Source organism: Crocodylus siamensis, chromosome 9 (assembly GCF_052110815.1).
Source record: "Crocodylus siamensis isolate JL-2025a chromosome 9, ASM5211081v1, whole genome shotgun sequence".
Lineage (NCBI taxonomy): Eukaryota > Metazoa > Chordata > Crocodylia > Crocodylidae > Crocodylus > Crocodylus siamensis.
This window is the reverse complement of record NC_143403.1, coordinates 6,737,516-6,763,887: the sequence shown is the minus strand read 5'-3', so window position 1 is coordinate 6,763,887 and position 26,372 is coordinate 6,737,516. Positions and strand designations below refer to the sequence as shown.

General features: G+C 41.0%; 1 protein-coding gene across 1 annotated transcript in view; it reads left to right on the top strand.

Annotated features, from left to right (window-relative positions):
• Positions 1-26,372, top strand: part of CDH13 (cadherin 13) — a 751,386-nt gene that overhangs the window by 130,572 nt on the left and 594,442 nt on the right. Inside the window, exon 2 of the mRNA XM_090062749.1 lies at positions 6,767-6,878. Coding sequence (XP_089918875.1) covers positions 6,767-6,878 — 112 coding nt within the window. The remainder of the gene's footprint in view (positions 1-6,766; positions 6,879-26,372) is intronic.

Below are 26,372 nucleotides of genomic sequence, written 5' to 3'. Positions count from 1 at the left end.
TCCATCTACGGTTTTCCAGAATTTCAGTACCTTTTGGCTACCAATTTAGGGTTATTGATCGATTCATCTCTCTCCCTATCCAAAAGGCTCAGAGCAGGGTATGTCATACAAACTTTGGGATCTTTCCTAGGTTGGTTGATGGGATGGTCAGGGAAGATGCACAGCATTTTATGTCAAAGGTCTGTGTATGGATAGGTAAAACAACTGCTATAAAACCCGTTGCGGCTTCATTGAAGTCAGGGGCAAAAATCTAGTTGTCCTTTATGTGCAAAATCAGGTCTTAATTCAAAACCCTACTTTCATTTTCCTATTAGGGTATCCCTCTCTGGTAGTTTTGTGAAATTCTGATTTAAAATCTTACGGGCAGGATTTGAACATTTCTCTGCAGGACGCTGTTAGGGTGAGCTACTTCTTGCTTTTGAAACTTTGCTCTTTCTCTAGCAGTGACCTTCTGTCTAGATATTTTTGCAGGGCCTGATGGTGAAATAGGTCTTATTAGTTAGGGTGGTGGCATAGTCAGGGTTTCAGTCACATTTCTTCCCTGATATTTCATCCTGGGAGCTTCCATTCAGATTTGCCTATTAGGAAAAATAATGCACTTTTTCTTAACTCTTCAGCTCCTGGCATTCTAGTATTAGGAAATAATTTTGGCTTTCATGGAAAAAAAGCACGTTTATAGGCCTCAGAAAACATCAGGGGGTGGGAACCTGAAAACAAAGGCCTGTTTATACCATAAAGCTGGGGGAGGCAGGAGACAGGACGTTTACCGCTTCATTATTTTAAACATAATCTAATTAATTCTTGGCTTATTCCTGATCTTTGTGCTCTGGGGGTTGAAAATACTTTTCCTTACATGACTCCCTTTTCCACGTTAGTGCTTTCTCCATTTTTTCTAGAGGCTTTCTGCGTTGCTCTGTTTGTGTCAAAATTAGTTCCTCGGGGGTAATGATAAAACTTGATCCTCCCTTGATTATCGCTGCCTTATAAATGCAAACCTGTTTCAGTTAATTATGGTAAAGTTCTCTTTGGGTTACAGGAAATGTTTTGCACAGGCTTCTGCACTACATGTTGTCTCTCTCTGGATCATGCTTGCATGGCTGGTTCCTACACGGGCGTGGATTTTTACCCCATAAAAACCACTGGACGGGTAATTTGTCTTTTTGAAGCATATGGTGTATATGATGATAGGGCATTAGGTCTAAGGCAGGTCAGGCCCATAAATAATTGAGAATATTTACTGTAAAACTGGTTGAGAGAAACATTTCCCAGCCCGGGAGGTGGTTGCTCAGATCCAAATGGAATTGCTGCACGCGAGGAAAAAAGAGGGAGATGGGCTAGATAAAGCAAGCCTTTGTTTTAAGGTATAGGAGAGCTTGTTTTAGAGGCTAGCTGCAGGGAGGGAGAGGAAGCCTGGTCTGTGATGAGGTGATGTACAGAGGTGTGGAAGATCAGGCGCCTCACGCAGCGGAGAGACCTAGACATTGAAGTGCTCTTGTGCTTTCCATGCTGCCGTTCTAACGTGAGCAGACTCCAGCGCAAATACTGCGGTCAGCCCAGGGTCTCAAGTGAACATGTGCTGTTTTATTAAGTTTAAGGGGAACAGGTGTTTTTGTAGTTCTGATCCCGTTTTTGGGAGCCTTGCTTTAACCACCCTCCTGTTACATAGGAGACATCTGGACTACTGACATTGGATTATGTTGACCAGTAGTGAGTTTGCAAAGACGGATTGTCAGGATATTAAAAATGGGCGTTCACCCTTTGCATTTATTTATTTTTTTTAAAGACGGGAATTGCAGCAGATGACCTCAGGTTCTGATTGCCCATGTCAGTGAATGGGATCTCTAGGGGCAGGAGACCTGAGCTCTGTTGTTTGCTTTGCAAAGAATCACCTGCTTCCAAACCCACACAGGTTTATAAGAGCAAATGGTGCATACTGCAAATTTGTTGTATTCATTCAAGGCTGCAAACTTTATTTTTTTCAGTCAACAGATGGGAGGCTGACCTCTTCCTACCTATTGTAGAGTATATTTTTAGCTTTAGATCACTGCTATCCTTTTGCAACTTGCATTTTTAAAAGTAGGCTCTTTGAACTGTTTTTTGGGGGTTAGCGTCATCCCAAATTACCTGCGCTATAATCCAGGACTTCACCTAGAGGACCGTATATGTTTCTGAAAATGGGGGAATCGTACCTCTGTAACTGAGAGAAGAATTTTAAGTGTACCATAACATTTATTAACAAATTAATCCAGACAGTTCGCTGTAAAACTATTCCTATTTTACAGATAGGAAAGGAGAGGCATGCAACGAAGCTTAATTTAAACAAAAATGTCTTTTTTTTTAATACAAAATATTACTTGGCATTGCACTATGCTGAATCTTAGTTTCTTTCTTTCCATTCATATTCCTAATATCTTTGGGTAACTTTTTAAGTTATATTTCTGTCTCACTACTATTCCCACTGTACCATTTGTGAAATTTCATTGGCATGAGGCTTACTGCTTTCTTTCAGGTAACAGATGAATAATAATATGGAAGCTAGCACTCATCATTGTAGGACTCCATTATACTCCTAAATGCACTGTGATACATTGCCGTTTATCATTACAATTCCTCATAGGCACTAGAGTGTGATAGAGAGCAGTAAGATCCCAGTTCGAACAAAATGCCTACCATATTTAGGAAAGTATTTCTGCATATGCTTGACTTTTTAAGTATATACTTAAATTCCTTGCTAAAAGGGATTTTTTTTTTTTTTTTAAATGGAGCTTTTTTATGTACAAGCTTGAACACCATTTGTGTGCCGTTGTATATTTAAAAATCCTCTTCCTGCAAAACAAAAGACTGTCTTTGGGATAAAGCAGACTCCAGATGCCAGTTCTACTTCCAGCTTTCTTTAAAGAGTTAAGCAACCAGCAAACTTTCTTAGAGCAGATGCACATGTTTTCCACACGCTGCTGAATTCTGGAACGCGTTCGGCTCGAACCGATATTCCATTTTGCTTTCAACAAAAATCTGTCCTTGATTTATTTTTGTCAGGGCTTTTTAAAAGTAAAAGACCTTTTAGCAGACAAACTTTTAACAAGATAGACATTTAGTTCAATAGGAGAATTTTCTCGGTGTGAAAAATAAATTACAGGAAGGACTGTGCTTCAAAAAGATAATTAATAAAAACCTTCTGTGTGATGACAAATTTGACATCTTGTCTAACGTCTGGAAGATAAGAAAGTGCTTAGAATTGCACAGTTAGAATAAAATGTTCCATTTCACAGCAAGGCCAGGGCTCTGTCTTATAATTATTTCAAAGAGAGTAAAGGTCACATTCTGTTTGCTAAGTTGATGTTACATGAGGCCTGTGTACCAGCCTTACAGAAGTTAACTTGTGGCATATTTAGATTTGTTCTCATTTCCAAGCAAACTTACACTGTCAGAAATCTGATAGGCTGAACATGTCTTTCGAACATACTGACAGAGTTGATGTCCAAAGCAGGATTTTTTTTTTCTTTCTTTTTTTTTTTTATAGCTCTGCAAAATATCAGTTGTAACTTCAAGATGCCAGATGCTGTGGGAGATCAAACTATGATTTGTCTCTTCTTTGCCATAATTATCTTTGGAAGCAAATTCATGTTTGTAATTAATTTTTAACCTGCCCTTTAATTATGTGAATTCGCCGGGATCATTTTTTTTTCCAATCTGGACTCATTGTGTAACTTTTGTTAATTCACTGCTTGTGTCCCGAGGTGGGAGTCTAGGAGGAGCGGCACACTTTATTCTGCATTTGCCTCTACTTGTGCATCCTCATTCAATGGACATGTGTCAATATTCAGTGATTCAACTGTGCAGGAAATGTACACATTTATTATTGCTATGATTCATCATTACTATGATTATGATTATTTTTGCATGCAAATGGTCTATTTACATATTCAGATAGCGAGATGGAAAGATAGCAAATGTTCATTGAATGTCCCACTTGCACACTTTTGAGTCCAGGCTTTGAAATATAGCATTAGTATAGTAATGTCCTCGGGCCTGAGTGACCTTTAGAGGACAGAGTAAGACCCTGGTGGCCGTATGCTCAGCTGGTGTAATCTTGGTGTATTTCCATTAGTTAATTGGTGTTCGATTGATTTGTGCCATCTCTCAATCTGAGACTAGGCCCGCATATGGCTGCTAACTGAGCATAGCTGTGGATAAACATATTTGGAGTAAGGGCTGCAGCAGTTGTATGGGAAACCTGACAATATTTTAAAACGACTTAGACCTTGCTTGGCCTATTATCTGGCTCGGTCTCTTGTCTCTTTTGTAGTTTATTACTTTAACAAAGGGACAAATGTAGCGCAGGTCATTAAGGATGAGAAATGTGTCTATCTGCTACAGTTTGAACGCTGCCAACTCAATTGTCACGAAACATTCTGGCTACTGCACAAAGTCTGCGTGTACTTTTTAGCCAGTCTTTTACAGCAAGTCTCACTGATGCGAAATAGACTCCCTGAGAGTCTGTTTCTGTAAGAGGAAATGAGACCGACCAGGTGGAGATCCACCCTCCTCCTGCCTCAGAAGCCAACAGTGATTCTGCGGTGCAACAAGGGAGAAAAGCAAGTTACAAACTCAAGTAGTATTTTGATTCTTTAACAAGACCAAACCAGCGATGGCTAAGTAGGGAGCAGTGTGATCTTGGGCTGCTCACACTTCCGACTTGTCCTCTAAAGTCACGCTGCACTGGAAGGACGGTCTACGGTGGAGGAGGTTTATTTGCTAGAACAGTGTTCCCCCGTGCAGGAAGGATGAGGCCCTGCCTTACAGGCAAACAAAGGGTTTGTACTTAAGTCTTCACAGCTTGGGGTCATTTGTGTTCAAATCCCATAATAATATCTACCTTCTAAAGAGTGATGAAGGTTGTGTGCCCATTCCCATGTGTCCCTTACTTAATTTTTTTTTTTTCTATGTGTATCCAGTTGAAGGAGGCATTTTGGATCTGTTTAGTTTAATTCAAAGGGAACCATCACTTATTCTGCATCTCTGAAAGTCCATCCTAAAAGGAACTGAGTTGAGAATTGCAATAGCGTAATTAGGGGTCGGCAAGAGGCGTACCCACTCTGGCTGCCAAGTTAGGAAGGGCGCTGCATTTCCTCCCCTCTCCTCCCCACCCGAGTTCATGCCCTGGCAGCATACCAATGCACAGAGCCGACCATAGAGGCAAGTCAGCTTGTCTAGGGCCCCTGAACACTGCGCGGGTCTGTGGTACCCCTGCAAAGGGGAGGGGGGTCCCTGTGTTTCAGCCCTGCCCACCAACTCCAGGCAGGTCCCATGGGAGGGGCCATGCCCACTCTGCCCCAGCTCTGCAGGCCCCCCACCCCAAGTGCGGGGCCCAGGGTAGTTGCCTCGATTTTTGCCGTACCCCAGGTACAGCTCTGCCCATGCAGGTGACTCCAAAACGGGCACCGGCTGCTGCTGCTACTTTAACAACGGCGGGTGCATGCCAACGTGTGGCACAGGCAGCCGCCGCAACAGCAACAGCTCTGCCAGGAACTGTTTCGAAATTCCCAGCATGGGTACAACCGGCGGTGGTCCTCTGGGAAAGGTGCGTCCCCCCGTGCTCTTGGAACGGCATATCCCCCTGCTCCTGGGAATACGTGCCTGCCCCCACTCGCAACTGCTTCCCCTCTGTTCTTGGAGCCACGTGCCCTCTCTCCTCCCGAGGGTTTCCCCGGGCGCCGATTCTGCTCATTTTGCCCGAAGGGAACTGCGGATTCCTGTGCAATTTTGACTTCTGAAAATTAGGATTGGAAAACTAAATCTGTCCTCCTCCCCCTCGTTTACTCGCCTCTTTGCCTTTTCCCTGATCTGTTTAACTTTTAAACTTTCCATAACTGGTTTTTCCACCCCCCGTCTCACTCCTTTCTCAAGCATTCTTCCTCCCTCTCTGCCATTTCAAACCTGCCAGGAAAAACAGCCTTTCAGCTTGTTTGTCTGTATTCAGTGATGGAACACAAACCTTCAGAAACCGAGATTGGCATTGTACCTATTTCCAGCCAATTTTATTTTGCTTTTAACCTTCCCCCCCCCACACACTTGCCAATGTGTTCCTGTGATGGCAGGGAGCTTTGGTGATCACATACGAGCAGTGACACAAGCTGTATTTAACTTTAACCTTCAGATCCACCTCCAATATGATGCACACATTTCATTTTCAATCTTCGCTGGGGTAAACAACTTTTCGATTATGGGGAAACCAGGCAAACTGTGGCCTGAAGGTAAAAAAGAAAAGAAAAAAGAAAAAGACATTTCCCATCAGCTACCAGAGTTTCTATAAAGGGAACTTCTGTGATGCAGCGTGTCACCCTTGAGTAGAGGACTTTCCCCAGCTGAGAGCGATGCTTAATTTGATTCAACAAGTTGTTAAATAGAAAGTGTGCTTAAATTAAGCACATATTTATACAGTACTGTGTCCGCTAATGCATGTAAGCATATACTTGCAGCCCATTACTCCATTAAAGCTTACGCATGAGCTTAAAAACAAGCATGCGTGTGTTAGACCTTTTGGATTTGAGAACTTGTTGACTTGTAGATTTTTTTTGCAGCTCTCATATCTGCCTATGTGTCCAAATCAAAGATTTTACCCAAAATGATGGTTAGCAAGTTTTAAAGGAAAGGTGTGCTGTAATGGATGTTCTTTTGGCTGAGTCCGAATCCGCTATCATTCACAAAACCCGGTGCGATCAATGAATAAGTGGATGTTAAAAGTACATTTCTTTTGTTTTTTCAGGTTCTGCTGCTTACGTTTGCAGAAGATTTAGGATGTGTCCCTGGATTCCAACAAAAGGTTTTTCATATTGAACAGCCATCTGAATTCACAAAGGATCAACCAATTCTGAACTGTAAGGAATGTTATTTTCATATGTCAGTTTTGCAAAAAATCTGTATTAACCACAGTCTGTGTGTTCATGTTGCACCCTGACTCGATCAGCATTTTCTTTCTTCTGACAGGATTCAATGCACAGCTTTCATTGCTGTGCTACAGTAGCTCCCCCTGCTCCTTCTTTTCTCCGTAATCATGTATTTATACAGGTTTTGACTCTTTCTATGTATTGAAGTTGACAGTAGTCTGTAATTTTACCCATTGTGGTTCAAATGTTTACCTGGGAACTCAGAAGCACTTTCTGATTTTCCTTAATGAGTTGCCTCTGGATTTTTTTTTCCTGTTCTCGTGCCATCAGTAATCGGAGCTGCAGACAAGGCCCGTGATTTGCATTTCATTACAAATTCACTGTACAGGCATGATCTGAATTCAGGCTGGGGTCCATCCAAAACCCATTCAAGTCTGTGAGAACCTTTTCTGTAAATGTAATGAATTTTAGACCTGGTCTAAGATCATTAGGGATTAAAGACTTTTACCATCTTTTCTTTGACCTACTCCGTTCCTGTTATGCCAATCGCATTTCTAATGGCCCGGTGTCCACATCACAATCTACACCATTAGGGCTGGCACTAACTCACAGCATCATAGCAGGTACGCTGGAGACTGAAATGGACTCTAGACATTTTTAAAATATTTTCACCCAAGAGTTAATTTGTGTGTGTCCCTTAATGAGGCAGTGTTGCAGAACTTGCGGTACTGCTGTTCACTATGTACCAGTGCTGTCTTGTGGATTTGGGACTTCTAGGCTGGCAACCAGTAGGTATACCACTGCCACACCCCACGTGAATTTTATAAATCATTTTTAAAAGAACTTTTGACAGAAGTAGTAAATGATGTTATTTTGGCACCAACCAAGTGCAACAACTTTTTCCCGTGATTTCCATTACTAGCCACATGCTCTTAGTTACTTTGGGTTTGATTACTGACTGTTTAAAACAGATTATCGAGTCAAACCAGTCACATGAAAGGAAGGTTTACTGTTTGGGTTAAAAACAACAAGCAACCAAATTCAGTTAAGGAATCATTTTTCCCTTCTTCCTTACCTATTTATTTAAGATTTATAATATTGTGTGCCAATGTTTTAGCCCTGTCGCAGTTTGCCAAGCTTCCTATTCACGGACTAGAATTTGTGCAGTGCTTTAAAGCTTGACTTGATTAGGAGCTCATTAAATCAAAAGAAGCCTCCTGTCAACTTTTAGAAAACTTGATATCAAGCTCTAAAATCCAGTTTTAATCGAGTGAGTGACATAGCAACTCAATTTCCATGTTCAAAAGTAATTTGAGTCATGAACTGTACTGCCTTTCAGTAATACTAAGGGCGTGTCCACATGTCACCCTACCGCAATGTTAAGTTACCATATGGATGCTATGTCACTGCAGCGATCACATGGGTCTTCACGTGATTGCCCAGTAAAGCATGCCGCTACCGTGACATAGCAGCGAAATCTAACCATGTGCACCCAGCCTGCGCTATGCTTTAGTACTTCCAAAAGGAAGTACTAAAGCAACGTCACTGTTGGCAACGTGTAGACGCACCCTAAAAAACCTTGACCGTTTTAAAAATGATTTTGAAGTAAAGCACAAAGCTAAGTTGCTTAATTTTTAGAGGTTCTGAGTACGTTTTTGGCTTCCATTAGATACAAAGCTTCATTTCTCTTAACACAAGACCTGCAATTTATTGAACGGCCCTGTTGGGTTAAATCAAATATGTGCTGGGCATAGCATGTGTTTAAACACCTGAAGATTTCCTGGCTCAAAAAACCAGTACTATTCATACGTAAAATTTTGATTAATAGAAATAACCTTGTTGTGTTTCCTTTGGCTCAGTCTGAATACTTCTTTATCTTAGCTGCGCGTCTGACCAAATCTGTGGCTTGTTTGTCCTCAGTCCATTCAGCCATATAAAGGACAAGCTGTGTAAGTCACTGTTGATTGGACTGCTCTGTGGTGACCCAGCAAATTGTACTGATGTGAAACTGACACAATAATTAAGTCGTCATCGTTAATATTAGGATGGGAGGAAGAACAGCAGGAGGTTGGAAATGTCTCAAAACAATCTTGGGAATTAAATTATTTCGATAATCAGACGCTAAATTGGCATAATATGTAATGTGCAACAAAAACTGTTTGTTGATATGGGATTCTAGGTAATTCAATTGCCTAGAATCAGTGTGTCCAGGATATGGAAATATTAAAGCTGAGTATAGTTTGTTTATTCTGATCTTCAGCAGAATCAATATTTTGAATTGTGCCTGTCTGAATACACGTTGCATCATGCTGTTGCATTTTTTTTAATACCCATTACCCAAGAGCAGTGTAATTTAACAGTTGTATCTGAATGTGAGGCCCACTATGAGCGTGTAAATTAATAGAGCCAGTATGCAAAGCAGGTCTATAACAGTGATTGCCTTTGTAGTATTCAGTAAACCAAGAAGCTTTTAATTCTGAACTGAAGAGCTGGGCAACAATCAGTATTTGGGGTTTTTTTGATTTTTTTAATTTAAACAAGAATATATCATACATTCCATTGCCAAGGTTTCCCCCAGTAATTAGGTATGGGCTATAGCCGTTTCCTATGTATTTAGTAGTTAGCTGTAAATGGAGATATATTAATTATACATGGAACTTATTGGGAAAAGAAAAAAGAGGCCAAAGCTAGAGGCACTTATTTCTTTTATTTTATTTGTACTCTTGCTGGAACAATAAAAAAGTTAGCAAACTTTTAAATATCTTCTGCTGAGAAATGCAATAAATACAGGTAGAGAATAAAAAAAAAAAAAGAGAACTGTAGCTTTTTATCTGCATGAGAACTGTTGTCGAAGGCTACCAAAGGAAAGGGATATTTATATTAAAATATATAAAACATAATCTAAGCCAAGAAATGGAAACCTGAAAAATAACATGGGATGGAGATTAAAAGCCCAGGTGAAGGAAGACAGATTACGTTGGAGCTAATCTGGGTGGATTCACCCTAAAAATTAAAATCACTTTGGATCAATTCAAAAGAATATATTTCCACTAAGTTAAAAAGAGCAAGTTTATTTTTGTGCTTTTAAAAACATTTTACTTTAATAAAATTTGAAGTGAATTTTGAAGCAAAACATGATTCTTTTAAATTAAAAAACTGTTTTGTTGTTAGTACATTTTCAAAGGAAATATTTCATTTCTGTGATTTACTTCTGTTTGGTTGACTGAAAGAATTTGGCAAGTTCTATACATATTTTGTACAATGTTTTTGGCCAACAGAAATCTGTATTTTTTTTTTATTTTTTTTTTTTTTTTAGTGAAGATAGAATTGGCGGGGGGAAAAAAATTGCCCAACTCGGCTCTTGGAAGCAGTTTCTAACTTGCAACAGGAATTCATGAAAAGATCAGGTCCAAAACCCTGGTCCTTGAAGTGAAGTGAAATTTCATGTCCTCCTTTACATAGTTCACTAAACTGTGGTAACCTTTACCAGTTTCCTTGAGTCAATTTTAAGGTTCACTTGGAACCTGGGTGAAGAGTGAACAAAAACAGAGCTTTCTTCAGGCATTTTTTCGCATTAGTGCAGACTCGAAGATTTGTTTGGTCTATTCTGTGTCTTCAGTTGAAAAGACGGTTATTGTTCGTGTTGGCTTTTTAGTCAGCGTGGAGTCTACAGATGGCCTGGCATCAAGTGTCAGCTATGGAAAAATGAGAATAACCATATAGGTCAAAGTCAGTCTTGGTATTATCCTTCTGTAATAAACCTGATAAATAATTTGAAATGGGGGTTTGATGATATCAATAGAGTAGAAAACATATTCTGAAATGGTCAAGCTGGGCATTCAGAACATTTTTTTTTCCAGTTTGCTTTCTTACCCTTAAAAGGATGTAGCATGCACTGGTTCCAAGTGCTGAGAGGTGTTGCACATAGGCTTAGCTTGTCATGACCATTGGCAAAGTATGTAGTTTGTGTTCAGAGTTGTGAGATTCTGCCAAAGAACGGTTGTAACACTATATCCAGGAGCCAGGGCAGAGATGAATATTAGGTTGGAAGCTCTCTCCTTACGTGAGCTACGTATGGTAGGCACAGTTTCAGAAGAATAATAGCTATTGGCCAGAAAAATGGGATAAGGAAAGGGTGTGAATTAAATGCATGTGGTGCATAAGGAGAATAGAATTAGGTGAACATAAGAGTGTCTCTGTTGCATCTCTAGCATGATCCAGCAGGGATGCTCCTCAGCACGCTTGCCTATCCACTCATATGCTGCATCTCAAAATGTGCTGGTGAAACTGCCTTCCAGACAACTCTGTGATCATCCCTGAAATGCTGGTCATGGGTATGCTCTAAAAGTGCCACCAGAGTGGTTTGTGCAGCATACTCCAGGGTGGGTATATATGAGCAGGAGAAGGTGAATGGGGTATGCTTGGCCTGCTGGCCTACCCTGTGGATAAGAAGACATGCAGAGAAAAGGTCACTGGTATCTTCAGTACCTGAGTCCCACCCTTTCTTCCATTCATCAATGGAACTAGGCCTGTGGGGCTCGGGATAGAAATTATACATAAACTGTTGTAAGTGATTGGAAACCAGTTCAAAGGTGCAACATGACAGAAGTTCAATGCACATAAACTGCTTTCAAAATGGCCAAAACTGGTTTAAGATGAACCTGAATGAATGTAGTATCAAACTTAATGTTTTTTTTTAATATTAAATCAGTTTCTTGAAATTCTGTCCCAGATCCTCTCCAGATTCAAGTTAACCAGCTTCCCAGGAGGCTTTGCACCTCCTCCACAAACCTCCTTTCACAGGGTGGGTGGGCTAGTCTTGGCCCAAGTTGTCTGCTTCAGCCAAGCAGGGAAGTGTGCTCTAGCACCCTCCAGCTTCTGGCCTGGGCCACTGCAGGGATGTGCCTGCATTTCTGAAATCAGAAGCAAATGTCTGTTCACTTGCTTATCAGTTCAACCTACGCAGTTTAGAGTAACCTGGGAAGACTGAATTGATTCAGCCTTGAGCTTTTTGACTGTCTGTACTTAGCCTAGAAGCATTTTGCTCAGTCACCTTCCATTCTCCCTTTTCAGTCAGGGTTGTGAGCATAAATATTTTAATATTTGATGATTGCCTGGAATTATAGATTCTCAGTTTTCATCAAGAAAAGTCAGGGAGGGTGGGAGAAGTTTCTGGTCTTCAACCTTGCAGGAAAAAGAATGATATGAGGTGTATTGTAAAGGCTCAGAAACTAAAAGACAAAGTCCTCCCTGCCCCAAACAAAACGAAACAAAAATACAGAAATGTAAATGCAACACAAATTTTGCTTTGTTTTTCTTGGCATTTTTAAATATTTATTCTTGATCTTTTGGGGCCATGTAATGATTTATGACTGCTTGCTCTTGTAGGGTTTCGACTAAAAAATAAAAGTTAGAATGCAGCAGGCCAGATAATGTAGTTGGTAGGGAGCTCTTGGATTCGAAGAGTTATACTTGTGTTGTTTCTTACCTCCTTATTAACTGGTGCCTCTATTTCTAGCCACTCTTTAATGCTCACTAAAGAAATGTTTTTGCTGCTTTGAGGAAACCATCTGGATTTGTGCTCAGCCTCTTATCGGCTTTTATGTTTAGGTAGCAAACTGCCAATTTCACTTCTTCCTCTTTGGTCATCACTACTTCCTGCTCTATTGTGTATACATGGCATTCTTCCCATTATTTTCCCTGAGATCCTGTTGCAATTTTCTTAGCTGCCATCCCTTACACTCGAAATGAACTGTTTTTTTATTGATTTATTATTACTTAACAGTTACCACCAGAACTTCTTCAGACTTTATTTTCCTAATTTTTTATCCAATGCATTTTCCTATAGATCCTTTCTGATCGGATTGCAAAACTCCCTTTCCTTATCTAAATCTCTCTCTGTTCTGATTTTTGCACCTTTCACTAGCACGCTCTCTTTTGTTGAGATCATTCTTAGTAAGCTGTCATGTTCAAAACACTGCTTCGAACTTTCTCTAGAGCATGCATTCGAAGGGCTCTTTCATTTTAGAGTTGCTAGCATAACAGAAAACACCTTAACAAAAGAAATTATTTCAGAAAAGACCTTTCCATGAGCAGTTTAAGACTTGGAATGATTTTTTTGTAAACAGTTTTGTTTAGCCAAGTATTTGGTATTCCAGAACCTCTATTTGAATTTAGTAGAGAAAAAAAGTGGGGGCTGCATTCTAGTTCTTCCACACTGGGTATATTTTTAAGATTGTCAATCTGATGCATTTTTCACTCTTCACTAAATACGCAGTCTAGTTAAGTGCTAAGATGTGGTCCCCCTATGGGATGCCATTGTAGAGCATGCTGCATCATGGGAGCACTGTTTTCCTTGCCCCCTCAAAGCACTGTTCAATGGGGGAAGTGAATTGCTCTAGGCCTAACCAAGGCACCTGCTGCATAATAGAGCACCAGCTCCTTTTTAGATGGGTGCTGTACCTACAAACTTATCACTCGTTCTCCGCTCTCACTTTCTGTGGCTGCGTAGTGTCAACCACAATATAACCCTCATTGGACTGAAGATATACTACACACATGTAGTTTGTCCAGAGCCTGCACTGGAATGGGATGTTACTTTCAACTGGGTGGGTCGTTGCTCATGTTACCTGGGCATTGCTTAATCTTTTTTTGTAGCAAACTGCCAGTGTGAGGAGCCTGGGGGTGTTTTGCCAGCTCCAGGGGCCTGGCAGCCGTCTGCAGGTTGCAGAGGCTTTGGCCCAGCTGTGAGCAGTAACCCTAATTGCAGCCTGCTCAGGAGGACTGAGCCAGCTGAGGGAGATAAGTAGCAGTCACAGGAAGTCAAGAAGCTCCCAGAAAGAGAAAACCAGACAGAGGCTACCAGAAGGAGCCAGGGAAGAGAGGTCTATAGGGTCAGGTGGAAGTGGAAACAGGGAGATGCAGCTGAAGAGACCGTAGACCTGGGACAGCGAGTGATCTTAAAGAGCGAGATACACCTGGGAGAGCAGAGTCCGGCTCCTAATAGCTGGAAGCTGGGACTGGGAGCTGAGAATGAGTCGGAGACCACCTGGGAAGGAGGATGGTGTGTGGCCAGAGCTCCTTCTCAAGGGCTGGGAAAGACTCAGCACCATGAGTTAACCCTGGAGGGTCTGGGTGGATGGTTGATATTAAGTACAGACATAAACGATTGTGGGAAGTATTAAAGACTGGGAACAACTTTTTGAGCTGAGCAAATCCCCAAACCTGCTCTATTCTTCCTGTAGATTTCCAAACCCATCCTTCAGGTAATGTCACTAGAGTTATAATATAGTACCATACTTTGCAGTCAAATATGCAAGATTGCAGTTTCTTCGATTGGGTGATCAGTTACTTAATTTAATTACAGTATTTAGACTTTTTGCCAGCTTGCTTGTGGCATTCAAACGCTTTCCTTCAGCCATCTCATCTTAGTCAAGCTAGGCTGGCAGGTCACTCGTAGTGACAATGGTCCGCCCTGCCGTGCTGATAGAAAGTTCCTAACCAGCTCCATCAGATGTGGAAATGTACTTGTGTTACATTAATCATGTTTATACTTAACATACATGAGTCGTGGCTTTTTGGGGTATTTTTAATTGACAATAAATCAAATAGTACACTTGAAAAATGGAGGCAATTAACAAAAAGGCATTGGGTGATGTGTCTTGCATGCTAAACTAGGGAATACGTTGGCAGTGATTTAAATGTCAAAACAAAGGCAGTTTTGACCCTTACTTGAAAAGCTTTAATTTGGATGTTAATTAATGGCTGACCTCTTCTGTCTCTTACGTGATAGATTGCATGTTTCAGAGCTTGGGATACTTCAGAACCGGGGCTTTGCCTGTCCATATTCAGGCATTTTCTCTTTATTTTGTGGATTCTAAGTGTGGCTTTCCTTCCCATCTGGAAATCTTAGCTTTGTTTACTTACGTGGCTCGTGTTGCTTTAGCAAATTCATCATAGATGCTTAAAGGTGTTTCTGCTGTAGTTAAGGAAAGCTGCGGTCTTCCATGTGTTTCCATTTCTTCAAGTCTCAAGTGGTATTTTCATTGCCTACAGGAATTAAGACCACCAAAGAAGATACTTTTCATTACAGTAATATCATGTTATCAACATAATCTGTTTCTCCACTTCTACAGCACAACAGTTGCCAGTGATTACTATTTAAATAGACAAATATGCAAAGGTTTGGGGCTGGGGGAGTTCACTTCTCCTCCTCAATAACAAGCAGTTTAATTTGTAGAGGTGATCCTTTGTAGTTACCATTTCATCCTATTAGCTATTCCAGATGCCATCAGTCTTCCCTGCTATTTGTCTCAAGTATTCAGCAGAACTGTCAATCACATGAACCATTCCCCCATCTCCACCTTTCGGGCCCATTTGTAGAGCATGGCAACCCATTCCAGCACCAAACAGTCTGCAAAGCCCAGTGCAATCTCTCCAGCATGGAAAGATTTACAGAGAAGAATTTAAATTTAAATAAATAGTGTAGTTATATAATAATGAGAACGAATGCTGGTAGTTATACTAGAAGTTTTGCACAAAATTTCTACCAGCTTAAGCAAAAGACTAATTTACGCCAATAATTTCAGGCATGACAAACTATGTGTAGAGGCACACTTGATAAGTCCTGAGTGTGTAGCTATCAACTAATTGGGTATCTTCTTTAATGCATCATCCTTTCTGGAACACACAGATATAAATTAAATGTATTGAATACCTTCTGTTTACTTGGCATTTACACTTTGGATTGATGTGAACACATATTTGGACTCCTGCATAAAATGATATGAATGCTAGCTTACTGTGTGTGTGTAGGACAAGTGAGTGTGTGTGTGTGGGGGGCGGGGGAAGAGTATGTTGTAAAAATACAATCTTCACTATGAAGCTATAGGTATGGCATGCTCAATATATGTATATATATAAAGGGAACTCTTCTAAGTTGTATATGGCAGTTAGATGCCTAAATCTCATTGCTTTCAATGGAGCTGGTGTCTGACCTCTGTTTGTGCCTTTGGGACATTGATGTCTTTTCCACATGGATACTTGCATACATATTCCACATGGATAACATGCATAGAAATGCCTGTTATACATCCACAGAATTAAGAGAGAAACAGTCTCAGTGTAGATAAATTGGTATAGATGCATCTCCAGATATCTCTATGTAACTACACCAAAATAATACATCGTCTAATCAGCTCTTTCCACATTTGATAAAAATAAAACAAAAGAAATCTCATGGTTGATGATTGCCAGGTGGTCAGGCAGTTGCATTGCAAACAGTGAATGTCAGCTTATTAACAGGACCTAGGGGGAAATGAATTTTAAAATAGCTTTTGTTTGATTATTTTATGCATATTCATTTAATTTAACTAAAAAAAAGTTTTTTAAAAAAAGAGGTTGTGTATTATACTGAACAATGTGAAAGAATTAATTAGTCTCTGCAAAACAGCTCCAGGGCTGAGTCAAAACCTCAAAGGGTATAACTGCTGCCTTTTTTGAAGCTGGGAGACAGCTCTTGAAGAACCACTGAGCAAAGCCATCAGTAGTAAAAATGGAATCTGTTCATTTTATCGTAAAATTTTTATAACTGTTCCGAGGTGGAGAAAAATCAAAATATAAGCCACATTTTATGTGTTTATCCACCTGCTTCTATAGGGAAAACCTGACTGCCCAGGCATAAGTAAAAGTGATTTGACTGGGACAGTGGCCTCCAATCACTCTTTAGATTATGAATTTAGGTGATTGGAAAGTAGCAAATTACTTGATTTGTTTCTGTACCTATGCTTGGCGTTGTCCTGTTTTACAGATAACAGTTTCTTGAATTATGTCAGGGCTTTGGTTGGTTGAAACAGGCCAGCTGTTTCTAATAGTAAGCAGTTGGTCATTGGTTTAGACTATTAGCAGGTACGTCAGCTGCTCAGTGCAGTGAAAAACCTTCTATTAATTATGTTCCCATGCACTTCTAATGGCAGACTTTTCTATCTAGTTGGCACTTCCAAACTGAGCGTCAGATTAATTAATATATAATTCCCCAAACTGATTTCTAGCCACTCAGTTTGCAACATAGTGCCAAATATTATCTGCCACCTTGTGTTCTTCAAGTGAACTGAACACTTCTGAATTCCAAATTGTCTTAATCCTTTGGGAAGAAATATATGTAGCTTACCATTTGATAAGCAAATGATTCGGTGCAATTCACCTGCAAACAGTTATTAATTAGAGTGTGAGGATATAAGGAGATGCTGCTAAATGAAGTGGATCAGTTGTGCTGGGATGTTCTGGCACAGCTGATCGGCTTCATTGGGTAAGCACGTTGCCTGTTGCCCGGCCTGCTGGTCCTGCAGGATAACAGGCAGTGTGTCCCCCCCACTTACAGAAGCATGCCCCCAGGCATTGCCAGCGTGTCTATGTAGGCAGGGATAGCCCCTGGAGATAGCCCCAGCAAAGCAAGACACTCTTGGGGCCTGAGGTGCCTGATCCTGTATGGCAAGTCCCAGGGCGTGCAGGAGTGGGCTCAAGCCCTTGGGACCCTTAACAAGGACAGCTGGCCAGTGCAGGCAGCTCCGGGCTGCTCACACTCTCACGCCACGAAGCAAATAAACGTGCACTGTGAAAAAGTGACCTGGATTATTACGGCCTTTTGTCACGGTCACAAACAAAGGCTTTTCTGGTGCAACCAAAAGGCATGGGTATCGTTTTGCTTTTGCTTTGTGCCACCATAAAAATGGTTATGGTGGCACAAAGCCAACATCTGTTTCCAGCCTAGCTAACATCTGCTTGATGGTACAATTGGGGACATGAGTTTGGGCTACAGTTGGCAACTGAGGTCCTGCTATCCACTCACCAGGATTAGTCCTCTTTTGTTAGAGGAGGTCGTAGGTCAAAACTTCTGAACAGCATTGGGACTGACTAGCAAGCAATGGATTTTGAGCACCGTAAGGAGAAAGGTAAGATGAGAGAACAACTATCCCTGAATTGGCAAATAATTTATTCGTCAACTGCTTGAGCCAAGCAGTCTAAAAACGCGGTCTTCTTTCAAATACAGAGGTGATGTTGGGATACCTTTTACAATGAAGATGGGTATTCCCTAGGGCATTGAACCTCGATGGGGTGACTGCTGCATATCCTATAAGTACCTCTAGCTTTGATTGTTCCCAGTATCACTCTCTAGCAAGTGGGACACAAAAATTGCCTGGCTCTGATCTCATTTCTTGAGGATCTACAATTCATAGTTTTATATTTCTGGAGGAGTTACGATATTTTTAATTTGAGAATCTTCTTAAATACACCCTTCAAAGGAGCTGGTAGATAGTAGATATTTTCCATTAAATATTCAAAGCAGTGCACAGGGATTGAGTAGGAATTAATGGGAGTTGGTGAGGCTAAATCTCTCTGACAATATTGGGGTTTGATTCTGGCTTATCAAAAGTTAACAATATTTTTGAGCATATTAGCATGCTCTGAAATTATGCCAATCATCTAATTTGCTGTTGTTTAAGATCTTTTTTTGTGTTCAGCCAAACCAAGTTATTTGAGATAAACCTTTAGCTTTTCTAATATGATTATTTTCAAGTTTTAAATGCTTCTGCTTTTTAAAATAACCCTGCCTCTTTTGACTTACCGACATTAGGTGAAACAAAAACAGACAAAGAACCCCGCCCCCAGACAAAATACTGTAAGTCTTTTTCCAGGTTTAGGGCAACTTCTGTCCAGATATATCTCTTTAAACCCTTTGGTGCACCTCCCTTTTCGGCATTAAGATTTATAAATCTCTATATGTTTCTATTAGCCGACTTCCCCTATTTTTTTTTATGTAGTTGGAAATAGCAATCTGATATAAAAAGACTCCTTTCCACCATTTTTTGTTGTTGTTGTTATTGTTGCTTTATTTTTTGGGGAACGAGACTACACAACAGTGACAGTAAATTTGTAAGTTCCTGTTGATGCATGGTAGGTCAAACACTTTTCTTTTTAATTCAGTTTTTTCTCCTAGCTAGAGGCCGGTATTATGCCTTTGGTCCTACATCTCAGCAGTAAAAACGATTCAGTTCATCCCCTCTGAGTTTGCCATCTGGCAATGAGAGGCGATGCAGGTAGAATTTTATGGATTGCTTCTCACTTTGACATGCCGGTCTGAATACTGATATGTATTTTACCCACACGCACTTGTTTCACTACAAATAGGTCAGTGTAACGGTAGCCACTCTATTTAGAGCATATTATACTTTGCAATTTATTTGGCAAGATTAAGCATGAAAATGTTTTTTCCCCTGGGAACAATTTGCCTTGAGGGCAGGGAGGGGGAGGGAATTTCATTAGAAACTTGTTCTAGGTTTCAGGCAGACTTGAATTTGTCTGTAGGAAATGGATTCTCCCCCCCCCCCCCCCAATTTTTTGTTTGCCAAAAATCTTGATGGAAAGTTTTCAAGCTAGAGAAGTACTCATCAAAGTACCAGAAAGCAGGATAGTATTTACAAAACCCAGATGAGTTGAAATTAGCTGGGGACCCTTTGGCCAGGAGCCCTAAAGGCTCACTATTGACAACTGTTGTCAGACCGGGAGAGAGCCGCCCCAGTGCTGTGGGAGTGCTCTGCATAGTCTGAGGCCGTACGGAGAAGGGAGCTGGGATTCCTGGATGGGCCAAAGGATATGACTGAAGAAACCAGGCCTGTATTTTGCTGGTCTGTCTTTCAAAACTCTGCACTGGCCTGAGAGCGCTTCACGGTGCTAGGCTGAACAGAGGTGGCTTTCGGGTGATTTGAGCTGACGATACAGATTGTAGCTGCTCCACTTGCCGGATGCAATAAATGCCTTGCTACTGCAGCATCAGAGCTGTTGTTGCTTCAGGTTGGATTAGCAGCAGCATCCTGGAGCGTCCCAGGTATCAAGTGCTTCTGTGGCAAGCGACAGACTTTCCAGAATTTAGGATTCTGCCAACTCTGGACAGCAAGTTGTAGGGTGGGGGGAGCTGGCTAATACTTGATTGCAGTTTTGTCTAGGGGCCTTGTTGCACAGGACTCGTAGGGCATGTTAACTGCGCTTAAAATGCAAGCATCGGTGCGCTGAAGCAGCAAAACGCAAGCAGGGAGATGTATAAAATAAAGAAGTACGGTTATATTGGAGAAAAATCAGGACTTTTACCATGAGGAGTATTTCCAGATTGCATCAAGTGTCACGTTCAACTACTGTATGTGCAATTGGTGGTCTTCATCCAGCCATGACATCTGCCAGGGACCCCGCTGCTGTACCAAGCCTCTGTGGTTGGTTCCAGCCCCAGCACCACACGGGAGCCAGTTCAAGACTCTGGTGGGGTGTCAGGCTGGGACCAGCAATCGGTGAACTGTGTATGAGAGATCATGTTAGAGATTGTGTTAGGGGGTCATAATAAACATTACCGTGTGACTACCATCTAATACTTACTAGGAGTGCCTGCACGTGAAATGAATGTGAATGAATAAACTCCGGTGCATACTGGGCTGGAGTTTATTGCTCCTGGGCACAATGTCTTCATGTGCATCATTGATGACTGGACTCCGGGCTGGCAAGTGGGATTGTATGGGCTCTCAGGTGTACCCAGGAGTGAGTAACTTAGTTTTTCTAGGTTTCTGGCTAGGGACTTGGGCCAGGTGTATTTGGTTGGTTGTAGAATAGAGGGGAGGGATGGAGGGAGAAATCCCTTTCTTACTACAGGTAACTGCAGATTGGACCAATACTGCGACCCTTGAGGTGTGTTGCTCAGAGCTGCATTTTCTGCATGCTGCACAGGGTTTTCAAATCCCATTTTATTTCTTTCAGTGGTAACAGGTTTTATAACCTTCTGGAAAGCTTCTTGACACTCCTGTTGAGAAGGATGCACAGTCCTTTATTCTCGTTTGTTCAGATTTAAGCACAAATATAATCTGTCCGAGCTCAAGTTGTGCAGTGTGGTGCAGGAGTGCAGTTGCATGTTAAGTCATGGCTGGCAGACTCGAGCCATGAATCTGATGGAGGCACCCTGGGGACTCTGCATACAGATAGTGCTGCAACTCCTTGGCTAGCTTGGGGTATGCCGATGGAGGAAAAGGTTGTCGTTGGCCCATGCTGTGGAAGTGCAGCTGCCAATCCAGTCCTTGGTCCACTGACCGCTGTTTTAAAGCTACCATAATTTATACCTGGGGATTGGATCTGGTTGCATAGAAGGGGTTCAGAATTTGTTTGTTCAAGTATGAGCTGTATATCACTTTTTATATCCTTTCTCCTCAGTTATACACAAGCATTTCAGCTGGATCTCAACATTTAGGAGACTGTAGCTTACCTTGTTCGCTTATCCTTTTTGCAATTTGTATTGAAACATCGACAATTGGATTATGCAATATGGGCAGATTTTTAATTTCCAGTGGAGTGTAGTTGTTCTGCACACTGTATTGATTCGAAAAGAAACACAGTGTATTTATGGAATGCATTATGATGTGGGGGTTGGATTTATATTAGCTTCTATTGTGCAGAAATGAACTAGTGGCAGTCGAAAATCTCCATGGTTTGCTAGAAAAACAAATAATCTCATGGTTACAACTAGAATTCCTGCAGGCTTTATTGAGATGAAATTTTAATTACAGTGCCAACCTTCTCCTGAACTCATAGAATAACACAGTAGGGAGAAAACTGTAACTTGGTTTTTCTAAAACAATAAAGCCAAACTACATAAAAAGAAAATTCAAACTTTGAAAAACAAATAAAGTGGGCGATACTGAATGTGGAATTATAAATACAGTAATGGAACTAAAAAGCTTGCATGCTATACTTAGGAAAATGATTTTCAAAAACACAACAGCAAAATCCACAGCTACTAGTATCGTATACAAAAAGTTTGCTGGCAGTGCTCTGTTTTCTAGCAGGCAGCTATTCTGCTCATGTAAAAAGTGAATGCTACAGTTGGCACTAGTTGGTATAATCATTTTGGGTAGTTTCAACCGAGAGGCTGGGTATAATCGTTTTGGGTAGCTTCAACCGAGAGGCTGGGTATAATTGTTTTTGGTAGTTTCAACAGGTCTTAGAGGGGGTTCCCCTTTTATTCCAAAAGTTTTTTTTTTCCAGCCTAGATTGCACTAGGAGCCCTAAGAGACGTGCTGGGGTATGAAATTCAGTGCCTGCTTTTATGGGTAAACATCAGTCTCCAGGGCTGTCGATCCCAGAGCTTTCAAATATGTCGGTGCATCTTGTTTTTATCCATTTCACGTGCAGACGTTTTTATTCTTTGGCTTGCACTCTTTCTCCTGAAGTTTGCTTTGCCTTATAAACCTGCCAGTTCCTGTGGGACTGCCCTCCCCAAAGGAGAATATATTGAGATCTTTTGGTGGGTTCTGCTCATCTGTCCCTATTATGAGTCTTGTGAATAAGCCAATATTGTTTTTTATGACACTGCTACAAAGTGCTCTTTCCTCTGTTGTACAAGCCAAAAGAGTGATGGGGCTGGGAAAAAAAAAGAGCAGGTGAGTGAGAACAGCACCTATATCTTGTGCTCCTTGAAGATGTGCTTCATGTGATATACTATAGTTCACAGTATAACATCTAGAGGAAGGGGACTAGTTTGTAAGAGTTGCTGTTTAATGATTGTTGACTCGCTTTTTGTAGTGAGCATTTGGGAAAGGCCTGAATGAGGTCAAAGTAACAAAATAGGTGTCTTCCCCTAGAGGTACTTAATATACCCTGGTGCGTCTACATCAAATACTAAATCAATGCGCGTAGTAATGACGCTACTGCCCAGTAGTGCTAGTGCATGGGTTTTTACATTCACAGTAGCCTAGTGATATTGCACACTAGCATATTAGCACAAGTTTTACCTGGCACACTACTGTGCAGTGTTATTAGGCTACTGTGCAGTTAGCATCTTGTGTAGACTTGCCTCCCGGTGTATAAAGTAGCACTTTTGACCAGCTATATGTAGAGTCATGAATGTTAGAAGGTGGCAAAGCACTTGGGATCTATTTGGTCAAAACAGTGCAAAAGGTGTAAGAATGGGAACTGAAGACTTAGTCTGGTGCTTGCAGGATAAATAATAAAAGGTTACTTTGTGGTCACGAAAGGGTTCTTAAAAGGTTCAGAACCACGATTGAAGGTTTTCTTTGTCTTCCGTGTCATCCAAAGCACAGTCCCATCAATTTGGGCTACTTTTTTAAAATAAACTAAATTAAAGCTGTAAACAAAGGGTTACTTCACATGGGATTATTTTTGAGGTTTTACTACTAATGGAAAAACGAAACTAATCTTGAACAAAATGTTTTATGAATGCCACATCTAGTAGTTGCCTTTAAATGACCTCCTGAAGTCTTTTCACATTTCACTGCTAAGGATACTCTGCCTTGCAATTCCTTTGATAGATAAGGCATGCACTGACCAAGTCTATGTGCATTTAATTCCATTCCTTTTTTTTTTATAATGGTAAGCCACGTAACAGATGATTAATGTTATGAAGATACATCTTCCTCGGTTACATATTTTGGCATGCATCAGATGCACTAGAAAAATAATGGATGTGTTTTTAATGTCTCCCATGATTGGAAAGAAGACTTCTAACTGAGGACATTGGCTCAAGTACAGAGCAATTTGTTTTGCAGAAGCTGCGGCTGCTGGGTATCTCTGATCCATTTATGGAGTGCACCTTTTAAGCACCCTTCCCTCCCCAGCACCCCACCCGCCTCGCACACTGACTGCCTCAATTTGCATTTTCACTGACTGCCTTTCTCGCATGCATATTGGCTTCTGGCTTTTTTACTATTCCACCCAGGAAGAGCACAGACCAACTGCAGATGCTTCCTCGGCCTGACAAAGGGGGTTTGTACCTGAAAGCTTGCAAAGAAGAATTTTTCCAACTATTTGATTTGATCTAATAAAAGATATTGGATTTACCTCGTCTGCCTATGTCCTGAGCCCAATGCGGCTACAACCTACACCCCTTTTAAACAGCTTTTAAGGAAGGAGCATGGACTGATTTGGAGGAGCTGTGGAAAACAACATGATTTTGAGGGATAATTCTCTCTGCTTTGTCCTGGCCTAGAGAGGGAAGGATTTTTAACAGGCAGTAGTATTGGCTGGTGCCTTGGAAGGGGTGGAGTGAATGCCTGGTCTATTCATCACCTACTCTCTTGCCTACCTGCTCTTCCAAGGGCGCTGATCCAGCTTGGATCCTGTAACTCCTGGATCTCAGGCCCAGACAGCAGTGTAAAGAGCCCTTCTGCATGGGCGCATGGGACAGAATCACAATCCAGCCAGCCCTCAGCCAAGGACAAAGGGGTGGGGTGGGGGGAGTGGAGACATTCACACTAAGCAATTACACCTTATTGTAAAATGAGTTGGGTAACATGCATCAGAGATAAGCCTGCCCTGGAGCGACATAACTTTAAGCCACATAGTAAGTCCTTAAAGCTAGTTTCAGATGTTAATGTGAAGACCACCCAAAATTACCGTGTGACAAGGCCCTAAGTGTATAACTTGGTAAGTGTGTTGCTTTGATTGGTATGCAGCTTGACAAAGTTTCTCTGTAATGAAAATGTACATATTTCTGGAAGCATCGAAAACAGAAGATAATTAAAATAACGTTTTGACCTGTACGTATGCAACTGTGAACTCTTCTGGTTGCATACATATTGAACAGTCTCATAGCAATGGATAAGTAGTCATGATAGCAATTACTGCTTAAGGACAGATTTATTTTAAGGCTTTGAGGAATCTTAAGATAATGTTATAGATATGTATTTCAAGATACTGTCATTTAACCTCTAACCCCATTGACTTGATAAAGAAGAGGCAATGTACAAATATTTTTGTGAAATCTGAATGCCTCTAGAGGCTTAACTGCAGTATGAAAAAAAGCCAAGACTCTGAATGCTTTATATGGCAAGAATATGTTTTGGGTAAGTATGCAAGGCCACTTGCATAAAGTGACCTATTAGTAACATGTAGGATTTCTAGTGCACAGACAGAGAGAGAGAGAGAGGCTATGCCACATGAGCAATAATAAATTCAATTTTCTTTTTCTATACTAAGTTGAGTTTTAGATTGCAGGTTTTATTTTAACAATGTTAGCAGAAGTAAAATTGATTTTTGCAAAATGGCATTATATACTCTATGCTGATTATAGGACTATCTCTTTCAAGCGTGTAACAGCAGTATTACTTATTGCTTGCAACGCAGTTTAGTTGTGCATCTTCTATACCGAGATCTTGTTATCTGCAACATTTGCCTCTCCATTGTGGGGAAACTATAGTAGAACTCAAGCAAATACCATACGTTAGTCAGTGCATTTCCACTCCTTTTGTATCCCTCTCTCACTCTCCTCTTCATGCACTTTTCTCGGAAATGGTGGAGAAGAGTATTCTGTTACTTGAGTGACAGTTGGTTATTGTCTTGTCATCTAGGCTTTCCTCAAAAGTATTTATACATGGGAATCCTACTCTTAGTGCTTATGGTCCCATGTGTAGGAGATCAGTTAACCAGCAGAATCCACTGTGGGTGTATATATTCCATCTTCACTCCTTTATGAACTGTCTTGAGGGCAAGATGGTTCACTGCCATGACTCAGTTCATTTATGCTACCTATTGCAAATGGGTAGAGTACCCTTTGTGTTAGCTTTAGTTGTCTCTTATACTTGCTAGTCAAGTGACTATATTTAGCTTTTACTGTTAATCCTCATTTTTTTTATTGAACCCCATGAGAGGGGAGCATTTTTTTCTGAAGTTCAACTGTACCCAGGTGCCGTGCCTATGGCTGAAAGAAACTTTGCAGGCTTTAAAACTTGACCATATAGCTATTGCAGTAAATGATGGATATTAAATGCCTTCTTTTTTTTTAGCTTAGATGAGGGCAGTAGCTCGGCAGTGCATGCAGTTTGTAAATCTTTTTTCAAAGCACTCTCCAAACATTTGAGAGGTGTGTTTTTAAATTGTTTCTGATAAGAAAAAGTCTAAGAGGAGCAGGTGATTTAGAAGTTCTTTGAGATGAAGGCACTCTTGTTTAGTCTTCAGAAACTCATTTATCTAATACTCCAGCCATAGTACCTCCTCAAGTGATGTCTATCACCTATCATATGCAAGAGCTCTGGGGCTGAACCGAAGCCATCTTTTGTTGTGTGTCAGGGTTGGGGCGGAAGGTGCCCTGCTCCAAGTCTAGGCTGACCCATCCCAACTCATTTCTGATGAGCAGAAATGAACTCATGTCTGAATTTTAAGCAGGAGTTTAGAGTAGGCATCCTAATTGTTGGCTAAGTCTTTTGGGAAAACAGGCCAGCGCTCTGCTGCTGTTTTTGATACTGATTCTGCACCCATCAAAATCAGTGTTCAGTCCTCCATGTGGTCGGTCATCTTTGTACTAAGGTCTGTGTTGCAGATGTAACCAGCATGGAGAAATGGTTTCTATGACCGTCACCTTTATTTTTGGTATTAATGTTCCTGGTGCTATTTTCTCAAGTACTAATATGGCTGGTACTGTCGTCCTCCAGAACCATCCCA